The 22949-nt window shown below is 38.1% G+C and overlaps 1 protein-coding gene across 1 annotated transcript; it reads right to left on the bottom strand.

Moving 5' to 3' along the window:
- Nucleotides 1-237: 237 nt before the first annotated feature.
- On the bottom strand, nucleotides 238-14818 carry LOC109031455 (UDP-glucosyltransferase 2-like). The gene is made up of 6 exons (XM_072299065.1): nucleotides 14662-14818; nucleotides 8487-8726; nucleotides 6771-7351; nucleotides 3070-3295; nucleotides 2023-2242; nucleotides 238-547 (listed from the first exon to the last, which is right to left on the bottom strand). Exons 2-6 carry the CDS (start codon nucleotides 8722-8724, stop codon nucleotides 262-264), a joined length of 1551 nt encoding a protein of 516 aa, XP_072155166.1. The 5' UTR covers nucleotides 8725-8726; nucleotides 14662-14818; the 3' UTR covers nucleotides 238-261.
- Between the last annotated feature and the right edge of the window lie 8131 nt (nucleotides 14819-22949).

The raw sequence follows: 22949 nt of genomic DNA, 5'->3' as shown, positions 1-22949 counted from the left end.
TGATTATGAGTTATGATACTCTGACAGATGTAACTGACTAATTTTCCGACGAGTTGTAATGCTTGGAGAATTGCTATGTTCCAAAGATCAGAACATTTTGGACGCATGATAGGACTATATTTAATCTGTGACAATTGATCCGTAAAATTTCTAAAGTTCCTTCCCTATGCCCTATCGGCCAATACGCAAAAAAGGGATCTTAAATCAAAATCTCAATGAATTTGCAAAATAGTAACGTCCATTTGAATAGGTATACTTTTATTAATTTTCTTTTAATTTTAAGTCGTTTATTTTTTGGTCACGCCTTTTACAAATAAATTTGACTAGTTTTACAATTAGGATCATCATCACCAAAAACGCTGTAAAATACACCGCAATCACGTCTAGCAACAAAATTTGGTACAATGGCATGGAAACAGTTATCGGTTTCAAATGATGAGCACCTTTGTGTCTGATTACATAATCCATCCAATATATCGCAGTGTCAAGGGATGTCATCGGTTGATCACTCATAATTTTAGAGGCTAATCTGATGCTTTTTTTGAACCTGAGAACAGAAATTGAAAATTTCACATCGATTCCCGCAACGGCTAAAATCACTGAATTTTCAGTAATAACAGTTACAATTAAAGGGGCGTATCATTAGCGTATGAAAGCGAGACGCAACTATTCGACCACCCGAGCATGGCACAGTATCACTCAAAATTGAAGGCGAATATAACGCACGAACTCACTGAGCCAATTGCTACAACGGCGCATGTTTCTTAATGGACTTCTAACCTTCTAATCATCTGGATCTTCTAAAGTTCATCATAGGGGAAAGATTGATGTTTTGCCACCCTGCTCTGGTATCAATTTTGCAAGAATCAGCCGTATCATCCAATGTTGTTCATTTTTGCTGTTCATTTTTATCTATTTGTTAAAATGTTTGTTCATTTTTATCAACCGCAAACAAACGGTCATATTTGTTTTTGGCGAAGACTGCAAAGTTGTTGAAATTCAAATTTCGCGCCACAGCTCTAGCGGCGGGAACCGCAAGCCGAGATATGGACGAAAGTGTTGAAAAGAGCATACCTGCGTTTCATTTACCTCGGTTCGAGGTAATATTTGTGTATTTGAGGTCATGGTCACTCGCCCGTTGCCCCATTTACGGAATTCGGCTTATAATTTAATCGGTCATTATGTGAAATGGGAAAAAAACGGTAAATGCTCGATGGTCAAGTCGTAAACGGGATGTTTCCAGAGACAAGAGACCTTACATTGGTATCATGACAATAGTGGAAGCTTTTACTTTTGGGACTCAAGTATTCTACTGTTGACCTATCTACTAGGTCTATGGTTAACAACGTGCTGCACTGAAAAAAAAAAAAAAAAAAAAAAAAAAAAAAAAAAAAAAAACACACACACACATTGGATCTAGAGTCCAGACTCTTAAAAACATCAACAATAAAAAGTACTCTTGATTCAATCAGAATCTAGCTTAAATCAAGAACCAAGCCTCTTAATTTAAGCGGATTTCGTTTTGATTCAAGCAAAATTCCGATTGAATCAAGAGTATTTTCTCTAGTCAATGTTTTCAAGAGTCTGGAATCTAGATCCATTGTGTTTTTTTTTTCCAGTGTGGGAGTTTTGTTTTGCAAATAAACTAAAGACCGGGGAACTTTGGCTCGTGGCGTCACCCGAAGCTCATCATCCATCTAATAGGTAGGTTAACAGCCGAAAAAAGGGTGATGACTGTTGCTCCCTTATAATTGTCCATAAGGAGGTGTTGAATCCCCGAAAGTATAGGCTTCCACCTGCCGACGAGAGGCCGGCGGAGGGTCTCTTGTCTCTGGATGTAACACAGGCCCAGGACTGAGGCACCAGAGATAGCTTAAAACTCTCCATTTATCATGCTTGAATTGTCATCAATTCCCCCAAAAAACACCCAAAATATGGTAATAGTTGATCGAATTAGGCTTAAGCGTCTATTCTGAGTTCATTTTAACAGTTTTTATTATTTGAACCAAACACCGAACTAACCGAGAATCTCCCAATACTGTTTCTATGGCCAATCGTAAGGAAGTTTCAGTTAAATTATTATAGAAAATGCGGAGTCCATAGCCACGCATTTCAGCATTTGCAGCATTTACGTCCTGATCGCCGAAAATTGGCATCAAAACCATCGGCACGGCGTGTCGGATGGCTTCCATGGTGCTCGAAATTCCTCCATGAGTTAGGAACAATAGGCAGTTGTTGTGTGCTGGTAAAATAAAGTAAAAAATTAGAAGAGCTGCAAGCTGCCAAAAAAATAATGTCCGTAACTTTTTATCCAATGTCAGAAAATTTCCCGCCTCCACAATGAGAATGAGTCAGTTGTGCTGATTTCAGACTCTAGTTTTGATGTTTGACTCTTGTCGTTTCGCAAAAATAATAAGATCTGATTTTTTCAATAACAATTACACCACATACATGAGTTAATAAAATTACAACACCTCCTATAAATAATAAAAATCTTTAAAAATAAGGACTAATAATTAACACAAAGAAACTTCTTGAAGAGATAAGAGCCATAATAAAACATAAAATCAGAATTAAAGGATCAAACAATATATAAGCCACCAGGAGGGTAAAGTATTTCAATCAGGAGAGAGAGAGAGAGAGAGACTAATCATGAAACTTTGTGTTAAGGTATATTGCAACCTCCACTTTGAAATTTTGACAAGAGCAAATGTACGATTAATAATAATTAATCTCGACTATTCTTAACTCAGTTTTTGCCAAAATAGGGCTTGGTCCCTTTTTGATTATGGCATTTTACTTTTAACCCCATTTCCTGTAGTTCCGCATCAACATTTGAGAACATTGCTGGATAACATTTTGCAATAAGAAACAGCTATTTCATATCAAATTCATAAGCGCTTATCTGTGCAGGATAACTAATGGGACATAATGCCTAAAATTATAGGCATAAATAGGATCCCTTCTTGCAAAAGTCTATTAGTGAAGTTAGGAGTAAGGTCCCCTTAAATATTGCATTATCTGTAACTTTTAAAAAATTTTGGAATGTAAATAAGAATCTGAGTTTACCTAAAATACTATTTTGGTCGAACCAATCTCTCACAAGAACATTCTTCGGGATATCCCAATCGTTGATATTTGAGTCTGCTCGCCATAGCACCGTTTGGTTCAATTCTTTGAAAACAGTCAGGAAAGTGTGGATTGCTTCCGTTCGAAGCAGATCCGTCTTCAAAATCGTCCCTAAACTGAAGAAAATTACACCTTGTTTGGATGTTTCCATAACCTCTGCCAGCTCCTAAAAATAATAAATGGAGTACTTTTAAAATCATAAATAATAAATGCACACAATATTGTACTTGCAACAACTTTTCAGATGGAGTATGGAATCCACTTAAATTGATTGAATCTATTTTGTTAGTTCCTCTTGTCTTAGATTTGTAAGCAAGGTATACTTTGAATTTTAGACATGCAAAAGAAAATTTAAGACAATGGTTGAATGTGTCACTAAACATTGTGTTTTTTATTTTTAATATTCTAAGAATACTACGTGAGTCTAAATACTCGAAGGAATTTCAAACACGCCGAAACGGCAGGAAAATGATGGCAATGAAGCACTGAGGCAGTAAAATCGCTATCTCCTTTCATTTTCCACTGATACTTTTTCCAAATAAAACGTATATTAATATAGAATTGTTGCTTGTTTACTACTGATAAAATAATTCGATTCCTTGATTCTGCACTTATAGTCTCAACTTTCCTAATATTTTCATATACGCAGAGTATAGAGACATTTTTAATGGAGGTTGTAAAATCCCGAACTCGCCTCTGATCGGTGCCGGATGACATTATTCAGTTCGGCTCAAAACCGGGGGGTTTTAAATTTGCGGAACAATTGCGCTCTTACTAGGTCCTTACTTATTCGCTGTCCACGGGCTGCTTGTACTTTTCCGCCCCCTTCTCATCCGTTTTAAAAAAGATTAATAAGGACCAACAAATGGACGTGCCAGAGAGGGGAAGGGTGCATAAGTCGCGTTTACTTGTGTTGGGCGCATTTTTCTTTGAAAGCTATGTCCTCTTAAGCAAAAGTTCACGGAACTTTGCGCGGAGGTTAAGTTCCGTTAACCTATCTCTGCAAGGACAAGGCCTTCTATTGATGAGAAATGTTTGGGCAGAGGCCCAAAATAAAATGAGAAAAATAAATGAAGGAAAGAAATGAGCAATTTTGGAAAGTGGACTGTATGTTTTTAATTTATGAAAGGCTACCAGGCCGCGCGGGGCCAGCTACAGAACAAGTCTGGATTCCCTAATTGAGTCTTGACGAGACGATTTGGAATACCAGGCTGCGCGGAGCCGGCTTCAGAGCGAGTCTGGGTTTTGAAAAAGAAAAGGAACGCGAGAATTTTGAATCTTAAACGTAAACAAAGAAGAAACTCATGAAAGGAAGATTTAAACTAATTTAGATGAACATGGAGAAATTGATACTTACGTTATTGAAAAGAAGAAAAGACCAAGAGATACAAATTGCCGAGGAAAACGCTGATGAAATAAAGAACACTAGCTTGAAGAGCTTTACTAAGTTATAATTTACCTTTTAATTACGAATAGCTTGAAGAGCTTCGTAGAAACCTAATACTAAGACGCGTATCTGAATCACTACTGGATTTCCAGTAGGGCACACTAGAGTACCTGTATAGCGATAGTATGGACAGATGTGAAACTCCGAAAATCCATCAGGCCTTCACCGATGCTTCTGCGAATAAAGTTGGGGCCCAGAAATGCAGCCAACCTATGAATTTCAATTATCCAGAACGATTTACTAATACTATTGTTACGAACCGTCGTTTATTAAGCACGTGTTTGACTCAGTTTTTGCATAAATTTACACAATTTCGCGGAAGAACGCTCATTTCTGTACATTCTTTGCCATCATGGTTAGAATTGGAATCTGCAGACTGGCAGTGAAATTTTGTACGTAAGAAGTTGATTAGAAGGGTGGCTGCACTTTTAGGCCCTAAGCCCTCCATGAAGCGATCTGTCCATACTCTCGCTATCCAGGTATGTACTCTAACACTCACTGCTGGAATCCCAGTAGGAACCTAACAAGCGCAAGTGCAAAAAATAGAAGAAAACCTAGAAGAAACTCTACTGGACTCCAGTAGGATCTCTATACCGTCATTAGAGGCCGGTGAGATGGCGAAAGAGATGCGATGGAAACACGATACGCCACAGAATTTCTAGCGGGATTAAATCGGCAATCGGGAGCGACAATCAGTCGGCCACACGGGGGACCCTACTTGGAGCTGTTTCGGCTCGATATTCGCGAGATCATACAATAAACTAAAACCTGAACTTCTTATCGAAACAAAATGAAAATCTGAGTGAACTAAAAGTAACTGTATGGTATCCTCCTTAGGATACAAAAGTAAAAATAAAACTTTCCCGAGCCTTTTCCTGGAAAGGCGGGATCAAAAAGGACGGCATGGCTTACAAGACCCGCGCGCCATCTAGTGGATTGGCGCGGTACTAGCCTTTTGCCGGTCGAGCGCGGAGGGAAGGAGTGCGCTGGCCGACGCGGCGGTCACGGTGGCTGCTCGCCCGCGTTGCAATGAAAAAGGATGAAAATAAAAATCAGTCCCTGACTGAACAAGAAATAAACGAAAAAATTGTGAAAGAACAAACGTAAATGTGGTATAATAATTGTATCCTCCGCCGCGCCGCACTGTGTTTGGCGTAATGCGTGAAGTATTCCCACAGTCTTGTAGGCGCTAATATGCGTTCCACGCCGACCGCTGACCGCAATGTGTTTGGTGCAGGAATGCATAAGTTATTCATGCAGTCTTGTACGCGCTAATATGCGTTTCGTGCCGACCACCGCTCTGAGGGCTTCTCCTATTCTTGTAAAGTGCCACAAAAAGACGACATTATTAGAAATTATTATATTTTTACCCTCGGGAAATGAGAGATTTTGCTGCCTTTACTCATTCGTAATTATTTCTCTGAATCTGATTTTTTTTTTTTTATACCTGTTTAGAAAAATCGCAAAATTTTCCACCCCGATAAATTTGCCGCCATAGGCCGTGGCTCATTCGTCCTCCCCCCCCCCCCCCTAAATCCGACCCTGGCTCTTAGATTTGCGTATTTATCGGTTTCTGAATCACTTTGTCGCGTTTTCAAGTGCGCATCGTGTTCTACGCGTCATTTAACTTTTGAAAAATGTATCCGTCAGCCAAAATTCTTTCATGGTTTTAGTGACCCATGCAAAACCATTCTCAACTCTTTGTTTCCCTAACATGACTTGTTTTGTATCTGTTTAAGTTGATTCAATGGACGCAATTTTTGGGTCAAAACGGCATGCACTATATCGCATCGATTGGTTCCATTTTTTCAGCCACTCGTCACTTTTCTCGCATTTTCAGATTACAACCCTGTTATCAGGAGACTATAGAATTCACATACCAATTTTGAAAAAACAAATTGAACGTAATAAAGGAGTGGTTTTTCTAGAGTAAAAATATCGCATTCGATACTGATATCAAAACTGCACTCGAATGCGATATTGCGAAAAAACACGCCTATAATACGTTGGATTTGTTTGTCAAAATTGGCAAGTGGATTCTTTGGTCTCCTGACAACAGAATTGCGATCTCAAAATTCGAGAAAAATGACAAGAAACTGGAAAAATGGAACTAGTCCATGCGATATATCGCATGTTGTTTTGACACAAAATATAATGTCCATCAAATCACGTTAACTCCGATTATAGTGGTTACCTCATCCAGTGGCCTCGGGTCTTGAAAGTGCAGCCCAGATATCTCGATGACGTTCGGCGGGTAGAGTTTAGCGCCATCGACGGCCACATTTCCTGTCAAAAAAACGAGCGAAACGTTTCTCAACATATCAGAGATGCGAGGAATCGACCCCGGGATATAGTGGGATAGCACACCATCGTACAATGGGTAGTAATAGAACTCGTGGTAAATTAGACTCGCATACTGCTCCCACACGTTCTGCAACCTTCCCGCGAGATTCATCGGGGGAGCGAGCCCGAGTTTATCCAGCAAGTAAGCAGCGGCAGTCGGTGCACCAAAAATACTCAGGAAATCGATGTAGTAGCCAATACTAGAGAATGCCACGATGGGGGCGTTGAAAATGTGACCAAGAACGACAAAAGCTTCTTGAAAGAAGAAAACTTCCGTAAATATCAAGTCAAAGCGAGTGTCTCCTTGAGTTATATCCTTGAAAACCGAGGACTCCAGGACTGATGGAATTAAAGTATCAGCGAAAGTCTCCTTGGACCAATGTCTTAAGAAAGGTCCTTGTGGCCTTGACTGAGCCATTTCGAATTGGTTTCCTGCAACATCGTGACGTTCAATTAAGAAGGTCGGAATCTAAACTCGAGTGAGCAGAATAAAAAGCTTGAATTATATGGATAGCATTTAACAAAAAGGAACCAACGCAATTGCAGTGTTTTCAAAATCGTGCAACTTCTCATTTTCTTTTAAAAATACTCGCGATATATGTACAGTATTAAAATTTACACAATTATTTTCCTTTAGAATTAACAATTTGTTTGCTAAAAGGCTAAAACTATTTGATATCCTCGTAGATTTTTTAGATAATTAGAAAGAGGCAACATTTTTACAACACTGCAATCGCGCAGATTCCTTTTTTAAAGATCCTTTGATGCGATCCACATGGTTGTCACACATATCCCCCCGGCCACACCCCACCTTTCAACCAGGAAGATACTGGAGACTGAGCCAGGTAGGATTTTTGTAATTTAACGTACTATCGCAACTGAGAGTTACGAAAAATGTTTGCTGGTGAAGAATTTGATGACGTTAAATATAGAGGATTATAATGCTGCATTGGCATCGCATACGATACCATGTTTGACTTTCACGATCAATCGCATCTTCCATATGATCATATTGGACGTCGTATGGACATGTTAGTCAGGTGGAGACGGAAAGGCTGTCAAAACAGATGCTTGATTAGGCTTCTCCAGCGGGCCTATTACTGAAATTGATAGACGAAGCTATAAACGAAGAAGACAAAAGGGGTATGTAGGGATCCTATTGGTGGAAGGGAGTGGTTGCAATGGACAAAACAGGTAGGTATAAGACCAAGTAACGGCAACCCACGAGAGGCCCTATTATATAGTCCATTATTTTCTCCCTTATTCTGTAGGAACCACCCATTTCAACCAGTAGGATCGCTCCATACTCCCTATATTCGCTTTGTCTATCGCTTTGTCTATGGATTCCAAAAATTAGCCCACAAAGAGGGGATTAAGGTGAGGCCCAAGAAAAAGGGGCAAACAGAGGGTTTTACAAGAAATGAGGAGGTGCCACCTCTCTAAAGGACTGTGCTGTGGACTGATAGGATAGACAAATCTGGCGAATACATGCCGTCAAGTGATAGAGAACGCTGTGAATGTGAATACTATGTATGTAGAATGTTGCAAAAAAAAAAAACTTAAGTACCCATCAAGTTTCCGGGCGATGTCGGTGGATAAAAGATGTGGGTGAGATTGATAATTTTTCTTTTTGGTGGATAGGGGCTGACTTCGGTAACATTGTGACCTCGGAGCGCTAAGGCTTGAAATAAAGGTTCCACTTGAGTGTAATGACTCCTCAGTGTAACCGGTAAAAATACCAGGATATTGTCAGCGAAGCATCCAGTTATCATCCAGACAGCGAAAAGTGAAGTGAATGTCCGCATATCTGGAAACGGAGCAGAATTCATACATGTGATAGTCAGTGGCGAGGCGTCAATGATTTATCGATATCTGTCCATTTGAAGCTATGGTAAAGAATCGATTGTTAAGGTGTTCGTTACGAACACCCTATCTATCGATCTGTTTCCATAGGTTTAAATGGTAGATGAATCGATATATCGCAAAACACGCCACGCCACTAGTCATAGTTAAGTGCCGACTCGAGTCAAGAGTATAGTAAAGCTCCTCGAGCCAGAAAGACGGTCCTTGAGATCCACGGGACAACTGTAGGTTCTTCATGTTTGGAAATGAGGCTTATGAAGGACTCAACTTCGTAATTTCCGCCTCTCTCATTGGTCACCACGAGGAGGCAAAATCTGGCCGATCATGTGATCCGTAGATCGCGTAATCGGTGAGGAAATCTTTCTTCTAAAACGACACCGAAAAATTTTTTCAGAAAAAATTCCGACGGTTAATCTATCTTTTTGACTTTTCAAGAGACGTTTCGAGCAAATTTTTTAAAAGATATAGAGAGATAGAGGTAGAAAAGAGAGAGAGAGAAAAAAAGGTCATCACTTTGAAATATTTAGAAGAGGAAGGAGAAATTCCGGATCGCGTGAAACGTTCGGCCAAATGGCACTTCTTACACTCCTGGTCAGCGATGAATGAGGGGTGGATAAATGAGTGCTTTTGAAGCCTCTAGTTTGAACTTAAGAAAAGTCCAATGGGGATAAATTTTGAAAACAAAAAACAGATATTTCCTTCCAACTTTGTACGAGCTCGGTGCTGACTTGAAAAGTAGACTTTTAGTGGGCGGAAACGCTTGGTCCTTGGAGAAAAATGCTTCAAAGTTTTTAATTTTTTTTTCACGCTCTCTCTCTCGCATTGTTTAAACTGTGATTTTTTTTGACATAATTACCAGAGTATTTTAGAAAGAACCCCTCCCCTCCCATAAAATGAAATGATAATAAATTAACACCTATAATTTGAATTTGGCAGTCAAAATCACTCCTAGCTACTAATTTTTATGGCAACAGACCATTGACTGTGGGTAGAATAAGATCAAAATGGATATTTTTATTTATTTTTGAAGGGCTGAAATTATCCGAAAACCTTACTATTAGCACCGATTTATATCGCAGGAAAAATTATTTTTTAACCTGGTCGCTTTCTAAAATTTTGCTGCTTAAAGCTTGCACGCCCAGCACTTGGGACAGAAATATAAGAGAAACATGGTAAATAAGGAGAACATATTCAGAGAAATTAAGTTAACTAAATGCCGTCGACAAACTTTCAAATGAAGCCCACACGAAGTTATGTAATGACGCTTATACCTACATGTACAAGTTAATGATCTACTTAAAGAAGAGTAACAGTGATTTGGTTGTATGAAAGGAATTGAACTTCTCCCGATTCAAGTGAAATCATGCTTAAGAACAGAGCAAAGGAAGTTTGATACTCAGCGAAATGTGAAGTGCAGAAATGAATGGGTCATTACAAGATTAAAAAGTGAGATTATTAAAGTATTTTCAGGGTCAACCTCTCCATTCAGACCACTTATACTTACGTACTTGTATATTTTTGAAAATTTAATTCGATGACAACTCAATTTTCACAACCGACAAATGCAAGTCACCATTGTCACGCACTATCACTGCGAAAAAATGCCATTATTTTTGCATTTCATTTACTTTCTATTTTCTTGTCTAAAAAGGAAAAGGCTTATCTCTATATTATACAGCTACAAGCAAAATCTTGGAAGCACTATTTCTGACGAACTGCCGGACCGATAAGGATTATCTTCACATGTATGTCATCTGTAGAAGATGTAGATGTGCAAAAAATTATGAAACTACGAACTTTTAATGTTGTAGAGCTTTTAAAGCTCATGTCACTTAAGTCCAATGTTAATAGCGTGAGAGATATGTCGTTTCCGCTAGAAACGTCAAGGTGAGGGATTCTACCTGAGTGACTCGAATAAACAATAAAACAATGGAAAAGCTCGTGAACGGCTCCTCATTCGAAGAGTTGAGGAACGGTGCATCGCTCAGGGTTCAAGGTTCGAGGTCCAAGGTATAAGGTTTAACTCAATTTTCCCTGCATTTTTCCGGCTTCGATTTGTGGCATTGGTCAATTTACTTGATTGCTGAATTTCTATTAATATTTACAGCAGATACAAAGTGAGAAGGCAGGCGTTGCGTCGCGTCGGGACGGACCAAATATTATTAACTCTTAACGGTCGAAATCCGATTTTTCTTTTTAAATTGAGTATTTAAAAATAACATAATAAATGGAAATTTCTCCAGTAAGTGGACTGTGAAATTATGTACATCCAGCTATTCCTCATCATTTACAAATCTGAGTGTTTACGTCAAAAATTTTGAAATCGATGCAGCTCGAACACAAAATGGTGTATTAAAATGGAAGAACATTTTTGCCTATACATATGCGTATAGGGCCCGCGAAGCGGGCCTGAGGGCGCGAGGCGCCCTCCCGGGAGTTGGGCCGCGTAGCGGTTAGGGGGCAGGGCCCCCTAGTTTTCTTAAATTATTGTAAAGCATATTAAACAACTTTCTGTGAGAAATTGTGTACGTTGAGCACACTTTCTTATAAAAAATACGTCATTACTATAATATTTACGTAATTTACGTGACTGTCGATATATTTTAGAGGTACAATAATTAAATTTTGGAAATTGTTCTGAATAATTTGTTAATAAAACAGAAAATACGAACAATCCGAATCTGCAAAACAAGTTACAACTTTAATTGAAACTTCTCTTAAGTTATGGCTCTTTTGAAAAAATATTTTTCCTAAAGCCGTTTCTTAGAAACTGTTGGCGCGCCAGCGTCGGCGCCTTTCTACGTTTGATCGCTTGTAATATAATAAATCAAACGTCGGGTGCGACACACGAGCGTCTGACTGCTCGCAGAGCAGCCTGGCGGTATGGGCATGGGCTCATGAGATAGCGCGTGGCAACCATTTCTAGGAAAAAGCGGCCTCAGCAACTTCATTTCGCCTGCAAATTTGCAGCAGGCAATTTATCTTATATTACCTAATTTAATTATTCTACATATCTCTGCAAGACGCGGCGCGGTCCTGTAGAGTATATGCCAGATGAGTTTACTTAACAATTGGGGAAGATGGTGCGAGTTAAGGACTAGTGGGTTAGCCCTACATTGGATGGAAGGACAAATTTTCAAGGAACTGACGAACCGACTTTCCAAAACAGTCTCCACACGGCCTTAATCCCTGAAAATTTGAAAGCCTGGGGCATGTATGCGCGTACTAACCCTAACCTGATGTGCATATGGGTTGCAGAATCCGCACATGGATTGAAAACTAAAAAACTTAAAAAAACAAACAATTAAAAAAAAAAAAAAAAAAAAAAAAAAAAAAAAAAAAAACGAAATGGCCAAAAATGCACGATCTTCAAAAATGAGTGCATTCATGAATCAACTAAGTCAAATACGTGCTTAACAAACGACTGGTCGTGACAATTGTGATAGTAAATCACTCTGGATAATCTGCATTCATAGATTGGCTGGTCTTTTGGTTCCTAAGAAGTCCATCGTCTAGCCTCAAAATTATCGAAACGCCTGTACTCTCCCTATACAAGTATTTACGTCTCCCTATAAGCCTGTGTCACAATATTAAAGCTAGCCATCAAATTATCAAGCTCCTGCGTTGTGATTGGCTTATTCGATGACTTGGACCAATCACAGCACTCGACCTTCATATTTTGAAGGAGTACTTTGATTGTGTGACACAGGCTATATAGACACTTATGTGAGACGGGTGACGTCTTTAGTCCCCGCTGCATAAGTTGTCGCATTTATAGAGTTTTGTAGAGGATCTAGCTGTCCTCAGTAAGCATTTGAAGTGAGTACAAAAAAATGTATGGCGAATCTTCTTTCACACTTTAAAATGCCTAAACTCATTCGATGTGGACTTTTGAAGTTATTTTAAAGTGTTTTATGGTCAAATTTTTTGTAAAAATGTCTGACGTAGCCTGGTGTGTTGCTAGGAAATTCCTCAGAAATGTCCAAAAATCCAGAAAATTATCAATGATTAATCGATCGATTATCAAATTGTTATCCATGCACAGTGCTGAAAAACCACCTTTAGTCGTAAGCACAATATGGGCTGATAAAAAGGAGGAGAAGAAAGAAATCATGGGAGCATCGCATGCACAAACCCGGGGTAGGTTTGGTAAAAAAAAAGTACAGAGCGGTGAACCGGTTTGAGCAATTAATTAGCCGGAACGGAACGCGATAATCCGTTGACAATTAAATAAAATTAAATTGTTTCCATCTTCCGCCAAACTCTTGGCTAGCACACCGATGACAAGGAAACCTTCATAAAATGCGCGCTGGGCCTGCCAAATAGGCAGCTCCATTTACAGGTGTACTTTGCAGAGACTTTTGAGTGAGTGATGAAAAGCTTTAGCAATAAACTCGACTGGCCAATGCTGCGAGTCGATTGTGAGATCGTTATCGAATAACCTGGATCGATAAAATGCATTGCCAAGATAGGGATTTATCGATCGAGTTTATTCGATATATTACGACTCAACAATCGACTCGCAGGCTGGAAAGAAACTACTATGCGCCTGAATATACGTTTTGTGCGGATAACGCGGGCGATTCATTTGAACATTGAATTTAAAAAAATAAATAAATAAATGGATACTAAATTTAAATAAATTGAAAAAGGAATAGCTTGTTATGGAATTTTTTAAATTTCCAATTAAATTTTAATTTTTAATTTTTTTATATTCGTTTCTTTGTGCGCGAGAATTAAAACAAACAATTAAGTCAGCAGACGGAAAACCTAGAAAATCATAAAACTATCCATCAGGTACAAAATATTAGACGTGATTTTTTAAGTATGTGTGTTTCTGGTGGATCAGTGGCACATTGTGCCACACATTTTTTTGAGGCCTATATAATTTCATTATACACTATTAGAACTTTTGTTTGCTTGTTTTCTTTTATTGTTACTGCTGATCAATGAAAAAAGCTCTCACACCTGATTTTCATGAAAAATTGCCTTGCACTCAGAAATCAATACAATTTTCAATCACGCAAACAACTTGTTCAAAGAAGTGTAAAAATTCAAAAAATGTGCGCTGAAATTCAAACCTGAGCTTCCTCGAAGCAGTTTTTTTACCGTAACAAGCGCATGAGAGAGAATAGATTGAGTGCGGTTCTCATCCATGTCAGATCGAATACGTATTGATAAGTCCTATGATAAGGTCCTTAAGATTGAGGTTATAAGGTCAAGGTTCGTAAGATCCTTATAGATCCTGTCCCTTCCGAAAAGATACGGTTACCCAAAAAGTTAACTACGCACTGAAAAAAAAATCTCGGCGTTTTTACCATGGTCCATTGGTACCTTTACAATCTCACATATTTTACCAACTATTGGTAATTTTACCAAGACAGACTGGCAAGCTTGGCTAAAAACCGGTATTTTTACTGTTTTTTCAGGTAAGAATACCACTTTAATTGGTAATCAATTCTCGGTAACTTTGCCATTTTGTCTCGGTATTTCTACCACAGTTTATAAAAAATATTGGCGTTTTTACCAAGGTCAAATAAAATCAACGAGAAAGTTCAATAATTTTACCGAGATTTCTCGGTAAAATTACCAATTCCATAAATGGTAATTTTACCAAGACAAAACTGGGATCAGAAAGAACCCTGAATTCTAGGTAATTTTACCATTTTCTTAGTAAATACACCGAGATTTTTTTTTTCAGTGTGCAGAGAACGTTCGTATCAAATAGGCTTATTTATTTACGCTGTGCTGTGACAAATTGGTCATAAAATTCACGAATGTCAACATTTTTCAACTTCTCGTTCAATTTCAAATTTACAGTCTATTCAATTTTAACAACTCTTCCCTACCACTATTCATTTTTCAGAGGAGTCACTTACCTTGGGTCAACCTGCGAATTCAGGAAAAGAACGTCAGGTTTCAGCAATTTCCGAAAGGAAGCAGTTGGTAACGTAGTCTCTCTAACCGGATTGTGTTCAGTTGATTGATTGCAAAGGACCATTTCGAGTCCGAAGCCAAGCCTGACAATGTAACCATCCGCTGCCAAGTGGGTGAGCTACACTAGGTGAAAATGAATAAAACACGATGGATCAGTTTTTCGTGTCTAAAAATAATTGTCGTTCACTCGAAAAAAAAACACATTGGATCTAGAGTCCCAGACTCTTGAAATTATTGACAAGAAAAAATACTCTTGATTCAATCGGATTTTTACTTGAATCAAAACGGAACCCGCTTAAATTAAGAGGCTTGGTTCTTGTTTTAAGCTAGATTCTGATTGAATCAAGAGTACTTTTTCTTGTCGATGTTTTTAAGAATCTGGACTCTAGATCCAATATGTTTTTTTTCCAGTGTTATACTTGTAAAATTTGACCAACGGTCATCGTTAAATTCAATATTACATTATGCTGCTCATCATCAGTCATCATCGGCAAACATAGCCAACTGTTAAAAAGAAAAAAACAGTAATAAATAAGTAAAAAAAAATTAAATTAAAATCAAGTGCTTTCAATTAATGAATTGTTCAAGTATACATCTAAAATTGAAATCAAATGCTTTCAATTGATAAAGTGTTCATGTATATATCTAATTAATGTTCTTAATCCCTGGAGAAGGTGTTGATGTACCGAATTTTCGTTCGTTATACCTAAACAATATTATTAAGTTTAACGCATCTACCCTCTGGAGTTCCGTTATACTGAGAGTAAAGACAATGCGAATCCATCTCTGATTGGTTCCCGTATTTTAGGCCTCCATAGTGTCACAAACAGGAATAAAGATTACATTTCCATCAATTGCAAATATTATAAACTGGAATGGACCGGGGAACAGGGCGCACGACAAGGAACAAACGAGAGAGCAAACAAGAGAAGGACGGATACAGGAATTCGGGAATGGGTCGATCAAAGATTACGGAACACGTTCAATTTGTGTAATCTTTCCCGTTTGTGACATCCATGAGCCACGTTGTCTTAACTCTCTCTATAGAGGAACTCTACTGCCCTCTTATCTTTGTTATTTTTCCTTAATATGTACTTAAAATTAAGAAAAAGTATAGTGAAGGAGTGAATGTCCTACAATTTTGAACACTCAAATATTTTACAAATCTTAGGTCACATCTACTTAAAATTCGAGCGAAGAGGGATATTTTTAGAAAATTATCCCGGGGAGGCCCCTGGCCCGCGGTCTCCCATGATCCGGAAGGTGTCCCCCCAGACCTCCCATTCAAAATAGCCAGATGCCCTGCCCCTCAAGCTGTGTCTGGATCTTCCTCTGCTCATCTGTACTGGGTAAGTTCGTCATCCCCTTGTCCCAAGGAGGTATACTTTAGTCGAAAAGCCCGCACCACAGGCAGTCACAGGCCCTAAAATCCTAAATCTGATCCTGTGTCACACGATCAAATTTGGCTATCAAGATATCGAGGTCAAATGCTGTGATTGGTCCCAGTTGTCAAATAATCCATAATCACAACAACTGACCTCGATATTTTTATAGACAGCTTTGATCGAGTGGCATTAGCTCTACATTCCATGTTTCTAACAAGGTACATGACACAGGTGCTCCCTAAAGCTTAGGGGGCTTGTGCAACAATGAAAACGGTGTCAAAATTCAACAATCTTGCTGCATATATCTTGGGTGAATGACTTCAATCACCGATGGAATGTAATTTTTCTCCTATTGGGTTACCAATGTGTACCACAGATCAAAGGAAATATACCGTCCAATTTTTAGGTATAAACCACCATGACACAACTCTATAAACAGCGCACCCGATACACTTGCAAGCGTCCTGATTTGACTTACATCACCGCTGGTAAACTGTCGCAGATAAGTCTTTTCTGAAACCTCCCAATTGAGATAGGTCTAGAATGCTGAGTGACGGTCATTTGTTCAACCGGTTCAGCTTTCAAATCTCCAACCTGATATATTGCTCCTGATTCTGCTCTCTACTTCCCCGCAAATAGAGTGTCAAAATAAAGACACAGAAGGTGAAGGTTCCTCGCTCACCCATATTTCAAGCGCGAATGCTCGAATAACGACACGAGCTTCGCGTCCGCTGAGGCCGCGCGGCGCGCGCGTGTTCGATGCGATCCCGCTTCGTTGCATTGAATCTCGTTGTTCGCACATTTTTTTCTTCTTTTTTTTATTAAGTCTTGTTTTTTGTTCGGAATGGACAAGGAAACGCTCGAGTGAAGAATTTGATTGTTGTCCTGTCGCGATAAAAAAAATGGTCGGGTCACTCGAACTGGATCTTGCTGTCATCGGCCTCGCTGTAGAAACTGAGCCCAGACATTGTTGACAAACAAACGCCAGGATTAAGATTATTGGCAAGTCAAAGGCTGCGCCTATTCCGAATACGTGCAGCATGCAGATGCCTTTGAGGTGTTAATGAGTCTTTGTGCTCCCAGGGAGCAGTTTATAGTATCCCACTAACTTTGTGACACCTTGGTAAAATCATAGGCAGATCCAGACACCCAAAACGGGGGAGGGGGGTTGTAAAAGGGGTCCGGGGCCTATGACCTCACTCAGAAAATTTTTGAATCTTTTATGCAGTTTAAATCAATTTCGTCATGAATAATTACCAAATGTGAGCGCCTACCTCTCTTCTTCCGTATGTCCCTTCCTTCTTCGATCCTTCTATTTTTCTTCCTTCTTCTTTTTAGGACGAACGATGGAGGCCTACGCCCCTTCCCCTACATCCACCTACGGTTAAAATCGTAATAAATTGAATTGTAGTTCGGAGATAATTTTCTGTGATACTAGCCCCCCCCCCCCCCCCCCGGCACACGCCATTCCAACGCGTTAAAACGGTATATTTTTCTATCTGACCTATCTAAACCTTTTCTATCTAATCTGACCAAAAAATGAACCAAACATATTTTAGACGGTTCTTTTAATGATTAAGAATTTTAACATTTCTATTTGTGGGGATTTTTTAATAAGAAAACCAGCTTACGGGTTGTGTGCATCTTCTTTCTTTCCGCATCAAATGTCTCTAACTGGAAATCACGAAAAGCGAGATACAAATTTTTAATCATTATGACTGCTTTCAAATCGCATTAAACTGACAAACCTCTCCTCCATATCCTTACTGTTTATTGCAGCTTATTTGTTGTAACAATTTTAGATTTTCAACTACTTTCTGAGTCGTCGAGTTTCATCAATGCAAGCATGTTCCTCCTCTTTTTCCTCTGTTTCTCCTGCTTCTTCTCCTTCTTTATCTGCTTCTTTTCTCTCTTTTTATATGTCTCCTCCTTTTCTAATTTTTGATACTTTGTCCCTTATTTTCTTGGAAAACTTTCCTTTACTCTCATTTCACTTTATTTTTCCATTTTTAATCATATTCTTGATTTTATTTCATCTAATCTTTCTCCACGTGCACGGATCTAATAATCCCCTAGGGCCAGTCGGATCTTACGATAAAATTTTTTTCTTCTGCTTTTTTTCATCTTCTTCTGCTTTTGCTACTTCTTCTCTTTTTAATGCTTATTCTTCAACTTATTTTCCATATTTTTCCCTTACTGCTACTTGCCTTCCTATCCTACTTATCATCTCATTATTTTCTTTTTTTCCTTGATCACGCTTCTTTCTCATATTTCCTTTGATTCTTAAGTTTCTTCTTAATTTGCTTCCCCGCTTTGTCTACTTCCTCTGCTTACTTTTTTCTAATTTTGCTTTAATAATTATATTATTTTTCCTCTAGCCTAGTCTATGCATCTGTTTCTTTTTTTCTTTCCGATGTTAAGAATGCGTGCATTTTTCATTAATTAAAATTAGTGCCGGATTTTACTTGATGAAAGAAGAATTTGATATGAAAACTGAACCTCCAAGCTTGAACAGAGCAGACAGGAGTTTATTTTCAATTTTTAAATGCTTTAAATTTTTATTCGCCTTTCTTTGCTTTCTCGGAATGAGTAAGACTTATTGTCTCTCTGCCATCTCTAGACCTCCGTTGCATACATAAAAATATGATTAGTCATAAAGCCTGAAAGAATACTCCGACTCAGTCAATTCATGTTATATTTTTTTCTTCTCTCTTTTTTATTTTCCGTGCAGCTATGCCTGCATATCAGCAGTACGCAATCTACGGAGCTCATTGTTTTCTCCGGCATGTTAAAATTGCCCCTTGGAAGAGAGTAAAAATGTATACAAATAAAATAGGATTAAAATTTCTCAAAAAGTCAAGTTCTAGCCAGACGTCTACATAAAATTGGCCGAGACCGCTACTAGATACTTGTCGTCAAACGTCTGCCCTAGTTCAAGGCGACTGGTGGCTCTGTGGAAGGACGTCCGCGGATCAAATCTGAATTCTGAACAGCATCCGGACTCGTTTCCAAAATATCAAATTCGGCTTAACACATCGCGACAGTCCCAAAAACGACTTTTTACACCGGAAATGAATCCATCTCATTGATATTTCCGTTTGATCTGTTCTTTAACTGAATGGGCCTTTAGACAACGCATATTTTCTCTTTAATATTCCACAAGGAAAACGAACGATAACGAGAAGTCTTAAAATCAACTCCTGAACATGAAATTAGTGTTTACTATTTACATCGGTTTAAAGGCAGAGATAAAAATGACGACATCTGTATAATCAAACTTCCATTTGGACTGCATTCTGCAATTCTGACCTATAGATTCTAGCCCGGTTTAAAAACAACGTATGTGCTATTAGTTTCCCGATGCACATAAGTGTTTTTCCAGAAGAGCCAGAATTTATAGGTTCAAATTGCAAAATGCAGTCCATTTGATCTGTGTTAAAAGACTCGTTAATCTTTCGTTTAGGAGTTGAATTAAAAACTTCCCGTTGTGTGAAATGTTTTCTGTGTAAGATTTTGAAGAAAAAACTTGACGTTCCTTCTACTTTAGACCTTGCCTAGTGGCCCATTGGTTGATGTTAAAACCTAAAATATCGACGATGAAACTCCCAAACCACGTATCTTGGTTTCCGACGTCGCAGACTTCCTGTCATACTTTATTTTTTAAATGGGAAACTCCTCAACGGCAATTTTCAAAAACTGCCGTGATATTACCTCTAAGGGCGAAGGAAATTTTGTGAAAACGTCAAGAAATAATTCTGATTTATTCGTCTTTGAATAAATAAAATAGGAGCGGAGATTTTCAAACTTCGTAAACGAGATAAGTTGTTTAGGAGTTTCACCATACCGCCGTGCTAAGGAAAACCGTGTTGTGAACATTCGAGAGTTGCCAAGTTTGATCCTATAAAATGTTTATTTTGAGAAAAGTTATCGATATTTTTTCTTGAAATTTTTACACTATCTGGATCAAATTACAGACAAAATTCTCTGAAAAACCAGGAGAAATTTTTTTATAAATATTCCTATAAATTCGTCATTTATCAAAGAAAATTTGGCAACGTCCAAAGGCTCATACGGCGGATTTCCTTAGCACGGTAGCATAGGTATCTAATCGCAAACTAATCAAATCGAATCAAATTAAAAACGAAATTCTCTGAAAAACCAGGAGAATTTTTTTTTTTTTTTTTTTTTTATAAATATTCCCATAAATTTGTGATTTATCAAAGGAAATTTGGCAACGTCTATAAAGGCTCATACGGCGGTTTTCCTTAGCACCGTAGCATAGGTGTATAATATGTTATTAATTTCAAGATCCATAAAAAAGTCTATATTTTAGCATTCATTGATGAATAAACATAATAATTTCGTTAAAGTTTCCAACACTAATGTTTCAGTTCGTGCACATCAAGAGTGCAGAGGGGCCGGTCGAACTGTATCGTTTCCGATCGTTACGATTTTTGAATCGTTTCTCTGATTGGTGCAATTAACGAGGTCGGTAAATCAAGAATGCAGAAAACTAATTTCTCGTCTTTGTCTTCCCCTTCCGTTAAACTATGTATGGCATGGATTTTACAGCACTATCTACTCGACTCAAACGGTTTGCTAGCTGATTTATCTTCATAAAATGTTCATTAATGCGCAAAAAATGAGTCATAAATGAGCAAGAATACAAATTCGTTTCCTTCCCGGACAATGTCTTGCAGTCTGAGTAAAGTTTCAACGAGTATAACAAGGCTTTTGTTTTATTGATAATTTTTTTTTCTCGCGTGACACTCTTTGCGCCGCACAGTGGATCGAGTCAATCAGAGGGGTTATCTCAAGTAAAGCTTAAGATTTTGGTCGCCATTTGTTCAACGCCCCTGATAAAAATCAAAATTTTGGAATATCTCCTCAGGAAATCTCGCTCGCTATTAAGCAATATAAAATCTCTTACTTTCTTATCTCGCGTTGAAGTCTCCGTACTGAAGAATAGAAGATTGTCATCAGATTCAGAGCTTGAATTAAGGATAAGTAATCCCTGAGCTGGAACGAAGCGTTATTGTTGTTCCACATGAATCTCTAAAAGCATGCATGTGCCAGAGGGTATGCCCCATGGCTTCCTCGGGGTACAACCCCCCGAAAGCGCCTCGAGCCCTATAAGGCCTGCATCGCGTTGAAGAATCAAAAATTAGTTCGTCGCAACAAGGATGGTTCTTACATTTTTTAAACGAGCTTAACAATTATTTCACGAACATATCAATATTTCAAGGTGTGAAAGAATTCCTTAAAATATATTCACATGTCGTATTCGGTTATATTATACTACCGCAATGTTCACCTAGACCGTCTTTTATTAAATACCATAGAGAGGAGGGTTTATTGCGATCGTTTTTAAAAGCACAACCTGAAACTCCCTATTTTACGATCGGTGAATCAATAAATAGAGAAAACGATGATTACACCAAATATATTTTAATGGAACGCTATCAAATCTAGAACTCCTAGAAGGGACGAATTTCCTTGTGTATTTTAAGACACTCTGAGAAAGACACTCTGAGAAGAGGAAAATCCGTTTTTTTCGTCGACGTTCCTCATCTTTGGTTCCGTTGCTGTTATTTTAAGCTTGCCTGAGAGCGGAGCTTTGTTTTTTTTTCTTTTTTGCCGCTTCTTTCCAACTCTTTTCGCGAAACGATTCGTTTTGCGTGTTTTCTCGCCGAAAGGTAAAACCAGTTTCATCGCACATTTGTTCACCAGCGCTGCCGATGCCAGCGTGGATTGGCCTAATTTATTTCTCATCGACGTGTGGTCAAAAGCGTTTAGAACCAACCCTACAGAGAAATCTAAAAATTAACAAAATTTACTCCCTTTTCAATGGCTGAAAAGAATAAGTGAGAAGGACCTTATAGAAAAGAGGCATCAAAAGACAGTCAGAAGTCAGGAGAGACTTCATTTTGCCCAACACTAAGAAAAAACTGTGGTTAAAATTACCGTTATGGTGTTCCATATTAACGCAACTGAACTAATTTCCAATACGGGTCAGAACAGTCAAAAGTGGTATTTTTACCGTAATTTTTTCCTCTACGTTGGTAATTTTACCAAAACGTTAGTATAATTATCACTTATGTTAAAAAATACTACCACGATTGGCATTAATGACTCCCATTCATCAAGAGCTCATATGGAACTCCTCTGTCATGGTAAATTTAACCAGAGTTTTTTCTCAGTAAAGTTGAGTGAAAATATCCATTTTTTTAGTTTTCGTGAGAAACCCCCGTATAGTATCCTCAAAAAATGAGTAGCGATTGGTTTTTTGCTTGTCCATAGAAAGCGCACAGAGGTTTATATTACTTATTTTACAATTTAAAGCACCTGATACGGCAGATTTAGACTTTGGGCCGTTCTTTTTCAAAACAGATTTTAGAGCCACGAAATTGGAAACCTAGCATTACTCTGATTTGATAACACCATTTCGGACAAATGTTGCGCCATAAATTGTCGTGAAAAAATCAGTCTTATAAAATTGTATAAGACTTAGACTACTTAATTTTGTGATGTTTGGTATATAGGTCCCTTTTCTGTAGATAGTTAGAAAAATGATTCAATCGTGGATTTATTTTTCCTGTTCCAGTTTTCTTTTCCAAAGTCCATGGCTGAGGTTGAAAAAACATCTCTCCATTGCCACATTCAAACATCTGTAATTTTTCCAAGAGGAAAGTGATTTTGACACCTGTGTCTTTTAATTTTTTTAAAAGTGTTTTTAAATTGGTGAAGACAGTCTTCAAATAAATTAAAAAAAAAAAAAAAAATCTGTTGGTTTGTTTTATTTTAGGTATTTTAGGAAAATATAATGTCTATTATCTAAGGATTTT

This window comes from Bemisia tabaci, chromosome 4 (assembly GCF_918797505.1).
Source record: "Bemisia tabaci chromosome 4, PGI_BMITA_v3".
NCBI classification, from domain to species: domain Eukaryota; kingdom Metazoa; phylum Arthropoda; class Insecta; order Hemiptera; family Aleyrodidae; genus Bemisia; species Bemisia tabaci.
Note: the sequence above shows the minus strand (reverse complement) of the source record. Positions and strands in the feature narration are given on the sequence as shown.